Here is an 11,249-nt window from a genome sequence, read left to right on the forward strand (position 1 = left end):
TATGTATGAAGAATAAAAATTTTTATTCAAAATTTTAAATATATCGTTTTATCAAAAGTTCAATTGCATTTTATCAAATTTTCTTTTATCAATATTTTATCAAAAACAATTATATCTCCTTTCACATACTTTTTACTCTAATTAACTTAACTCAACTTCGAATGTATAAGAGTCATTTTTACGAAGAGCTTTAAAATTTCAAAATGGAAGCTCCATTGGGATCTAGGGATCTAGGGAGGATCCATTAGGATATCCTTAAAAATATATTTTGTTTCAAATTGATATTCAATTGATTTCGAAATACGAAACATCTTTGAAAAATATGAAAATTTGAGTAAGGAATTCCCGTAAGCACCTAAAATCTTTTTTATCTTAAAAATAACATCAGTGAAACTAGATGAAAGATAGCATTAAGTATATCAGAAAGTTCACGCATGATTTTATATCATTCGTTTGTCAAAGTATTTTCTTTTATCTCTATATTGCATTTACATACATTCCATATGCTGAAAATATGCAGACAAATAAAAAATGGTGAATATGGTGAATATATATATATTATATAGTCATCGGTGAAAAAGCTTTAATATCGGTTATGAAGATTGATAATTGATTTGTATTTTTATTTCAAATGCGAGGAGATAATATTAAAAAAGTGTTTAAAAAAAAGTTTACAAATTTTACATTATTTTTTTTTAAATTATTTTTATAACGCAAAAATAATTTAAAATGATTGGAAATAATTTTGGTTTAAAAGTATATTTATAAAAATTATAAATTTTTAATTTGTATATTTTAATTGAAAAATTGAGATTTCTAAAAATTACGTTTTTTATAAACATTTTTTAAACATGAGATAATTTAATAAATTCAATGATGAAATAAATAATTATAAAATATTTGTTCCAGGTTCTTGTTTAAGCTATGGACATTCATGTTGGGGAGGTACGTTTTCACCTTTGATTAATTGTAAAAGGATTTTCACTATAGCGTGAAAAATTTTTTTCCCTTTTTCTGGCCTTTCCTAAGATAAAAAAAGATTTTAATAATAAATTATTAGCATGTTTTTTTTATCCAAAAATTTTATAATGAATTTGTTTTATATTAAAAATATAAATTATAGATATACAAGATCTAAAGTGAATTATGGAAAAACGTAGACTAATAAAAAAATAAAGAGAATGCAAGAAAATCATATATATAATACAATTTTTATGAAGGATTTTTATGAAGGATATTAATACAATTTTTATGAAATTCTGTTTTTTTTTTTGTATGTGTGTTTCTATTTCTTAAATAGCATATTCCTTTATTAAATATATTATAAAATTATATATAATTATTTTAACATAATTTCATAATTACAGGTCATGGTAAACGCAATGGAGGACATAATAATGGATATTTAATGCCATCCAAGACAATAAATGAACAAGATGTACCATATCTTACAAAAGATCAATTCATACTTTCCCGTTTGATTGGTCGACCATTAGTATCTAACAAAAATAAAGGAAGATGGGACAGACTTTTCAAAATAAAAGCTAGTTTTCCAGAGCATTGGAATGACGATGAATTTGATACCCATCTTATTAACAATGAACCTATTCGGTAAAAAAATATTATAACAAATAAGAAAAATTAAACATTTTATTTATTATTTTATCATGACATATGATTTTTATTTATTACTTATAATTAAACTCATAATTGATTTCAATTAATTTAAAATAAAATTTTAATCATGAAATATTCTGAATGATGAATATTTGAATGATTTTCTTATATCTATTAAAAGATAACTTTCAATTTCAAATTATATCTTAAGATTATGTTACAGAGATCAAAACAACAATGAAAACATGGACCAGAATAAAAGGAAACATATCGAAAATGTGCAGAATATGGCAGGATACGATAATATCAACGACGAAAGGAAAGAAATTCCAGAAATACTACTGATATCGAATAATGAGAATAATCATCATAACAGTAAACCACAAAATGTAGAGTTATTCAAATTTTTGGTATGATGAAATACTGTTTTGTTAAATATACCGCATTGCAAAAACTTAAATATTAGTTGTGATTAATTATGTTAATTATTATTTTCAGAGTAACACAAATGGTAATTTCGAATAAGAGAAACGAATATTGCTATGAAATATGATGTAAAATAAAAATTGTCATAATTATATTGTAATTGAAATAAGAATATTGTAATAAGAATATTGTTTAAACTAATTTATTAGAAATTCTGTTTCTCATATTTAAAATTGAATTACTCGATTATTCTGTTAGTAATTTATATAAATCCTATGATTTTATCTTTTAAAATCTGTACTATCTAGTTAAAGTTTTCATCGCAATATATGAAAAAATAATTTATATTTTTTTTTATTATTTAATAAGAAATAAATCATTTTTATTATATGTTATAGGACGAATATGTAATTAAGTAATTTAAATAATTAATTAATTAATTAATTAATTATTAAATATAATATTTATATTAGTAGAAGTATATAAAATAATAAATGAAATATTACTGATAAGAAATTTCTTATTTTACGATTTTAAAATTTTTTCCTACTTTTTTCAAATCAGATTTTCGTATATTTAATACTGCTACTGCATTATGAAAGACTTATATTTATTAAAATATGTTTTACATTGAAAATTAAATCGCATTATAATATTAAAAAAGAATAAAAGAATGTTCAATTGACATTTCAATTGATAATATTTTATTTATAATTGTGTAACAAAAGTAAAGACAAAGAAAGCAAATAATGAGAAAAGGATAGAAATATGGGAAAAATTAGACATTCAGCGCCATCTCGAGAGCCGTAAATGAAACATGCAAAGAAAGAATAGAAATATATTTAGAAAAGGATAGAGATATGGTAAGAATTAATCGTTAGCGCCATCTCTTGAGAACTAAAAAAAATCATTTTTCTAAATTCTCAAAAGATGGCGCTAACATTTAATTCTTATTCTATTTTGCTCTTCTTTTAAAAATGTATTTAGTACTCAACAGATGGCGCTAACACTTAATTCTTATTCTATTTTGCTCTTCTTTTAAAGATGTATTTAGCACTCAACAGATGGCACTAGTAGTTACTTCTTATTCTATTTCTATCCTTCTCTTATAATTTTCTTTATCTTTTGATATGTTTAATCTACGGCACTCTGAAGATGGCGCTGATTCCCTAATTTTTTACATATCTCTGTCTTTTTCTTATTATCTACTTTTCTTGTCTCTACTTATTATAAATGCGCTCAAGAAACAATTTAAGAAATAGATATTTAACTTTTATTTTTTTTATCTAATCTATTAATTATAAATCTTAATAGAATCTATTTCTTGTTATTACGCAAAAATTTAAATTATTATCTTCTCGAAACCATTCATTTTTTATTTTATATTTTTTAATACTATCAAAAAAGAGCAAGATATTTTAAATAATAAGTAGTTTAGCATGAAAAATATTTAAATTTTACGAAGTTGGTATACGTGAACAAAGTGCCATTAAGTATCAACTTGTCAATTAATATAATTATATATCAGTTAAAATATCGATATAAAGTTCTTTTCCATTTTATTTAAATAAAATCACCACATTTAATTATGAAGTTATTAGTATTTAATAATGCAATATGATTTTATATATAATATAAGTAATCTATGGTGTTTCGCGACAATCAAAAAGTCAAGTTGAAAACACAAGATCTTTATCACATATGGTATGAAAAATAATATTTAACATTGATGTCTTATATTAGATTTGATCCATTTAAATTTTGCTTAAGTTTAATTATTAGATCTAGTAGTTGTAAATAAAATTAAACTTGATTAATTATTGTGATTAAATTAAGGTTAGCTATGAGATCAGGTTAAGTTTTATTCAGTTAATTTGAGTTAAACAAAATGCAGCCAGATTATATACAATATTTGTAAAAAATATATATCGCACGTGTCAAAAAAATATTTGATTAATGACTGCTGCTATTGCGTGTATTTTATGAAAAATGTTTATTATCGCCGATGTAATTATAATATACTTGCATACAGATGTAAATACATGTTATATTACGTTAAGAATATAAAGTATAAAAAAAATTGCACTTGCACAAAAAAAAATTTGGAAATATTCAATCTTAGATTAAATATATGAAATAAAATTATAAATAAAATATCACGGTGAAATTAAGAGAAAGATTAATAATTAAAAAACGCGCGGATTGGCTGTGTGTTTCGCGAAAAAAAGGCGCGGAAATTCAGTGGCGCGAATTGTGACGTAACAGGTGGTTAAAGTGTTGTAAAACAAATACAAGATTTGAAAAAGTCACTTACTTTATTTTTATTATTTTAAATAATGTCAGACCAAATCTTGTCCCATTTCCTTTTCTTTTTTTATTTTGAATTATTCTTATCACTATCATATTAATTTTTTTGCAATGAATTAATATATTCTTGTTATCTTAAATTCATTTGTATTAATCTTATGCATAATAAAAATAATATATAGCTATAGCTATAAGCAGTTGTAATTTATTATTGTTAATATGAACATTTAATATTTTACACTAATTTTATTGATAGTTATAGTAAGCACGTAAATATGTGCTTTGAAAACACATATTTTTATCGATTCAATTAAATTTAATTAAATTGCTTTCTTTATAACAAGTGTAATATATTTTATAAACATAAAATAAAAATGGAATAATAAGAAATAAAATAAATACAAACAAAAAAAAAAATAATGTCAGGAAAAGATAGATAATTTGTCAGTATGCTTATTTATATTGATCGATGTCTAAGTACATTGAATAAGGAATTTTGAATCTCAACATAGTAATTAGAGAAGTAAATTGTGAATGAAAACTGTGATTTATCTAGAACGTGAACTTTTGCATTTTTCCAACACACATTCGATACAGATTCATCCGCATTCGCATCATTCTACATTTTCTTGTATGCATATACACCTAGTTAACATCAAAATAAATCTATATCCGGCATTAATTATAATTCCAATCGGGGTTATGTACACGACGGCGGAATAAAGTACTATGCACGAAACCCTCTCGTTTCTTCGGATCCTATAAATTTTTATCATATACATGTATATATATATATATATATACCGTTATTTTTTTAACGTTTCGAACAGGTAACTTATCTCGAATCCGTAATACATAGATCCAGCACAGTGTCTTTTCCTTCCCCCCTCCCCCTGATAGCATTTCTTTTCTTCATTAGGCACTCCTCACATTAAACGAATGAACAACGATCGAATTGCAATAAACTGCTACGTAATATTTTGTATATCTAAGTAGCAAGTGTACATGATTTTTAGAACACTGACACTGTAAGTAATTACGGTCGGGTTAAATTAATTTCTCATATTCGTTCGAAATGGTTCATCAATAGCGTACACGCTATTTTTCAAACTAGTCATTCGTTTTAAGCGTCCATTCTATTTTTGACAGATTTTTTCCACGCGTTATTGCGTTCTTTAACAATGACGAGATTAAAAGTGTTCTCAAACGCACATTTCACACATTTTTACGATCCACAATATACAATGCGTTCGAGTATCACCGTACACAACATGCAATAGTACATATTTTGTTATATTCGAAGAATTATTTTTACAGGTAATTCGTATATATTTCATCGTTCCATCGTCCATCGATACAGTTATTATATAGTAACAATACACGTAACACATTTAACACAATGCGCACATTTTCGTATAATCCATAACCGCGAATGTTATTAAATCACAATCTACCAAGGCCTCCACATTCCTTCCTCATCCTTCGAAGGTTGTTGTGGGATTGGAGATGGTGAACGAATTCCTGTGACCAATTCGCTGCTCGTATGACTGGACGGTCTGCCTTCCGAATGCGGTGGAACTGATCCTTCCGTGGTTAAACGGCCTACGAATTGCTGTTGTTGATGATGGTGTTGGTGTTGTTGTTGTTGTTGTTGCTGCTGCTGTTGCTGCTGTTGAAAATGATGATCGGCGTTGCTCACAGCGGTTACCGATGATTTCGTGCTAGATTTTGGTTTCTTGGAGGTAGTTGTAAAGTCGAGCGGTTGTTCCGGTTGCTCGAGCCTTGGACTTTTGCTTGGCTTTGTACCAATGGCTGAGATCGCATTGGTAGCGAAGGTAGAAACGGGGGCGGAAGCGGAAATGGAAGCGGAAACAGAAGCGTTGCCGGACGTAGCGGCAGCGGCAACGGTTGCGGCAACAGCAGCAGCAGCAGCATTAACGGCAACAGTGGCCGCGTCCTGCCATTCTTGTATATCTTCGTGGGGTCGTTTCGCGGCGAGTTTATCCGTAGCCTTGAGAAGAGACATGTTAGTTGCGGCCCATATGGCCGTGGGTGGATTCGGCCCGATACTGATACCGTTCGCCGCAGCGGCAGCCGCGAGTTGTACGTAATGACTAGGAAGCAAGAAAACTACCTGACCGTCGGGTAGTCTGGAAGGTATCACTTGCACGACTGACAACATATTTGGATTTTGTTGCGAGTTGGAAGCCTGATCGATAACCGATATACCGGGTGGAGGAGGTGGAGGTGGATGATGATGATGTGAATCAAGATTGGTGGTGTTAACCTGACCGAAGGCAGAAGTTGGCCGGCTGTTGCCGTTGCTACTGCTGTTGCTATTATTGTTGTTTTCGTCGCCGGCGGTAGTGCTACTATCCGGTCTAGCTGGTTCAATATCCGGAATCTCGGCTTTTATCAAACCGACCGGATTCAAAGATGTACTACAGTGTGCAGTCGATGGCACATGATGCTCCAGCGGACCGGGACTTCCCGAGCCTGTCACTCGATCCGTCACGCTTCCGGGACTGCTGCCTAATCCGCTATCCGGCCTCGAACCCAAATCCAAGTCTAATTCTGACACGCAACTATCCAAATGTCGTAGTAGCCTTTGCTTCACTGCAGGGTCCATCGGTGTCGTGTTCCCCGTAATTATGTCCGGGGCATCGAGATATCGACTTACCTGAAACGCAAAATCAAAGCGAAAGTGCAAAGTGAATGGAATATCGACAAATCTGAATCGTTCCTCATTATTCCTCATTGAACCGTGAACTCGTATCTTTTAATAGGATGCTAAGTAAACATGGGGTCAAAATTGATTTATATCAGTAGCACTATCGCCAATCGCTAAATCGATCCGGTCATGAGTTCACAATTGATAGTTAATAAATAAACTATGTTGTATAGATAATATTTTTCTAATTATATAAATCATTAATTATATCTTCTCTTGTAAGAGACAAATAAATATTGAATGAAATGTACCTCTCTGGAACAATCTTGATAGCCAGCCTTATATCTTGATAAACCAGGCTGAGCAAGAGATCTTTGCCTTTGTAAATGCCGTACTGTTAATTCTAAAATGTCAGCTTTTTCAAGTTTGCTATGCTTCGTGTTCTCCAGCCGGGCGCTGTCAAGGATGAGCGCTTTCAGCGCCGCCAACGACTGATTGATTCTAGCTCGCCGTCGCTTTTCCATTAGTGGTTTGTTAGCCTGAAAAATAATGATGCTATTGCTAAATAGTATAGTAAAACATTAGGATATGGATGACCGTCATTTCTAAAATGTTCGCCTACCAATATCATCTATTCCTCCCTTCTTCTTCTTGCTTCGCGTCTCTACTCTTTTCTTATTCCATATAATACATAGGTATAAACTACGTATCACAATACAAATAAAAGGATTTAATCATTACAGAACTGAAAGAAAAATTTTTTTATATCAAAATTCAAAGAAATTATAAGAAAATCAAAAAGAAAATAAAATAGTGAGAGTATTGAATAGTTGAAAGAATAATTAATTATTTTGTCACATATTTTGTATATTTTATATATTATATTCTAATTAACTAAATATATTCTAAGATTTAAATCTATCACCATATAATTAATATTTATATTGTTTTTACATATAGTATTTTATAAAATTGTGTTGAAAATTCAACTTTAATAAAAATAATAAATATTTAAATATTTATTTCAATTAGTTAATATATACATATATTGTTAGTTACATATAGTTATTTACATACATACTCAAAAAATTCTCAAAATTATTAATAATATCAAGCAAATTAAGATTTTTATTCAAAACTTATTTGTTATCTCAGTTTCATTAATCAAATATGGAACTGATCATCAACATGAAAAATAAAATATAAGTTTTATATAAGCAAGTAACATAAGCAATAGCATACAATAAATATATTTATAATCATCAATATTCCCGCGCTTTTTTACGTATCCTATAATTTAATTGAAACAAATCATTAAATTTTATCATGTCAAGATGTTATAATGTTAATGAAATCAAATCGAATATTATAAAATTAACAATTTTCAAGAAATTTTATTAATACATATAAAGTACAACAAAATTACAAAAAAAATACAATATAAGATAAACGAAAAAATTTATAATACAATATAAAAATAATTTACAATACAATATAAGAATAAAAGAAAAAATTTAAAAAAGATTAGAAGGAAAAAAGAAAATGAACAAATAATATAAAAATAAATATTTACTCACTCGACGTCCGTCCGAGTGTTTAGGGCTCGGGCTGAGACTAGGACTGGGACTGGCTGCCGGACTTGGTCCTTGATGTACGCTTTGTTGGTGTTGGGATTGTTGATGATGATGATGGTAATGTCTATGAGTGTTGCCGGCCGATTTCTTTTCTTGATGCCTCAACGAATGAAGACGAGCGGTCATTTTAGTAGGCCACGCAGGCCCTCCGCTGTGACGACAATAATGAGAAGGATGATAACGACAAAATTGATAATAGTGACACTAACAACAATGACAATAACAGCAACAACGATGGCAATGATGATGGTAATAACGAAGACCACGACGACGATGGTGATTTCAATAACAATGACAGAGATGACACTAACAACAGCCGCCGCGACGACGACGTCGACGACGACGTCGACGACGACGACGACGACGACGACGGCGACGACGACGACGACGACGACGACGACGGCGGCGGCGGCGAGGACGTCGACGACGACGTCGACGACGGCGACGGCGACAATAACGGTGTGGGAGTTGTTATCGGTGTCGGTGTCGGTGTCAGTGACGGTGACAGTGTCGATGACAAAATTGATTTTAGCGTCCAAAGTAATCGACTGGACGCAGCTGAGACACTCAGCATTTCGCGTTCTAAAAAATTACGCGCACTACGCTGACACTCTAATATAAATCGAAAAGTTTCAACACTGATACAATCGCTTGATTATCGTCTTTCAATATATCTTTTCATTTTTCTTAACATATTATTCAAAAATGTTCTATAGTCACAATATAAACACGCATATATACACACGTTGTATCAGCTGCAACTCCCTCTTTGCATCTTATTCCATTTCACGTATGCCTGTCGATATAATTCCTCTACGATATCACGCGTTCCTCGTGCGATCTATAAGCACAATTCGATCACTAAACTTTTTATTATACAATTTTATTTTCATTTTGATAAAAGCACATTTCGATACAAAATTCAACACCACGTGGTTTTTCATACACACTTACAACGACAAATTTTCAATCATGTTTCATCGAACATAACCGTTTATAATTCGAATTATGATTTTTTTCGAGGATTCCATTCGATATGTGTTTCATTTTCAATGTAATTATCCGTAAGAAAGAAATTCAGAAAATTGCACGATATTCGTGTCTTGTCAAGCCACGTTGCAGTCACAAAAAAATTGAAGTTTCTTTCTATCATATTTATAATCTCTCAATAGAAACTGACAACAAAAATTAGCAAGTTGAAAAAATTTGTAAACGATCTTTAATTATCGAGAAATCAAAAGGAATAACGGAAATCTCATTTCGTTCTTTCTTCCAGTTTCTATTCCTCCTTTATCTTCCTGTATCTTATGAGATCCACTTTCATCCTCACTGGTCGAGCAACGATGACGGACTGCGAATCGACGAGCGGTAGCTGGCGGCTCTTCACCAAGATTCGCGCGTGTGTGAGTCGTGGGCGAGAAGCCGGGAGCCGCACAGAGGATCGCGCCGCGGTTGGTCGTGCGTGTGGGGGGAGTTGGATGGTGGCTGCTTGCCAGAACCGCTGCCGTCAAGGGGCCGAGAGAGAGGATGAGGTTCGCTTGCCCGCTCACGCGCGCCCTTGCCTGCGGCTACGTATACCCCTCTCTCTTTCGCTACGCTCTTTCTCTCTTTTTGCCATTTCTAGCGAGTTGCTAGTTGCACGCGACCTACCTTGATCTCCTTTTTCTCTTTTTCGCAATGCCGCTTACCGTCTAACAACCGTGATGTGTCATTAAAACAGGAACCAATTTGAATTGTCTTCAAGTTTTTTTCTTCTTAAAATTTCAAATGGTTCAAAGATTGGACAGTAGATTTTAATAAAGTATGGGAAATGGATAATTCTTTATGATCCATGAAATACAATAGAGAAATAAGAATAAAATATCGGAGTAACAAAGTTGGAAATATTATGGAATAATAGAAATAATCGTTTATTGAAGATTTATACAATGCGAGATTTTTCTATTCTGCGTATTTAACGCAAAATTTTTCTTAGTAATCGATATGATTATGCATATAATTATAATTTACATTTTGATATATTGACGATTGTGTTTAAGAATTGTTCATTTTTTTCTTGATCTCAAAGAGAAAGATTATTTAGTTTTTTTGATAATTTATTCTATTATCGTATATCTTTATAATAAAATAATTTTTTTGATTTAACAATTCGGAAAATAAATTACATCACTGATCTTTGTTTATAATTCAAAGTTTCTTTTTTTGGATGATTATCAAAAAAAAAATTCACACGTTCTAATATTTAGATTTGATAATTTATTTTATTTGTCTATTTCAAACATGAAAAAATTTTCAATTATATCAACAATATAATATTAACTTGTATATTTTAATTATAATGATTCTTGGGCATCAAGAAAAAGAAAATTTGGAAAATTTGAGACATTTTTGTTACTGCCCACGATGATTTTTAATCTCCTTTTATTCATCTGTCTATCTGTGCCTACTATTCTGACTATTTCTCTCCTCACTTTCCCTTTTCTTTTTTTTTTTTCTTTTTATATATTTCTGTTCAGTCTTTCACTCGTTCTTTCTAGCTTGGTTGTCACCGTGCAAACGAAAAGGCGGCGATGGTAACGGCAGCGGCAGCAGGT

General features: G+C 30.7%; 2 protein-coding genes across 7 annotated transcripts in view; one reads left to right on the top strand and one right to left on the bottom strand.

The window, feature by feature from the left end:
* LOC102671829 overlaps positions 1-2,374 on the top strand; it is a 21,089-nt gene extending 18,715 nt beyond the window's left edge. For both annotated transcript variants that reach the window (XM_031515135.1, XM_006607162.2), the window contains exons 3-6: positions 910-945; positions 1,368-1,611; positions 1,841-2,027; positions 2,116-2,374. In XM_031515135.1, the coding sequence (XP_031370995.1) occupies positions 910-945; positions 1,368-1,611; positions 1,841-2,027; positions 2,116-2,142 (494 nt within the window). In that variant the 3' untranslated portion in view covers positions 2,143-2,374. The remainder of the gene's footprint in view (positions 1-909; positions 946-1,367; positions 1,612-1,840; positions 2,028-2,115) is intronic.
* A 2,416-nt stretch (positions 2,375-4,790) lies between these two features.
* LOC102671965 (protein hairy) lies at positions 4,791-10,474 on the bottom strand. 5 transcript variants are annotated; one of them, XM_006607166.2, is made up of 5 exons: positions 9,610-10,474; positions 9,401-9,496; positions 8,599-8,806; positions 7,333-7,560; positions 4,791-7,030 (listed from the first exon to the last, which is right to left on the bottom strand). In XM_006607166.2, exons 3-5 carry the CDS (start codon positions 8,779-8,781, stop codon positions 5,801-5,803), a joined length of 1,641 nt encoding a protein of 546 aa, XP_006607229.1. In that variant the 5' UTR covers positions 8,782-8,806; positions 9,401-9,496; positions 9,610-10,474; the 3' UTR covers positions 4,791-5,800. The 5 variants fall into 5 exon arrangements, with proteins under 5 accessions (XP_006607229.1, XP_006607228.1, XP_006607227.1 ...); XM_006607165.2 differs by having other exon boundaries at positions 9,401-10,474; XM_006607164.2 differs by having other exon boundaries at positions 8,599-9,496; positions 9,610-10,473.
* Between the last annotated feature and the right edge of the window lie 775 nt (positions 10,475-11,249).

Source organism: Apis dorsata, unplaced genomic scaffold, assembly GCF_000469605.1.
Source record: "Apis dorsata unplaced genomic scaffold, Apis dorsata 1.3 scaffold_4, whole genome shotgun sequence".
Classification (NCBI taxonomy): Eukaryota; Metazoa; Arthropoda; class Insecta; order Hymenoptera; family Apidae; genus Apis; species Apis dorsata.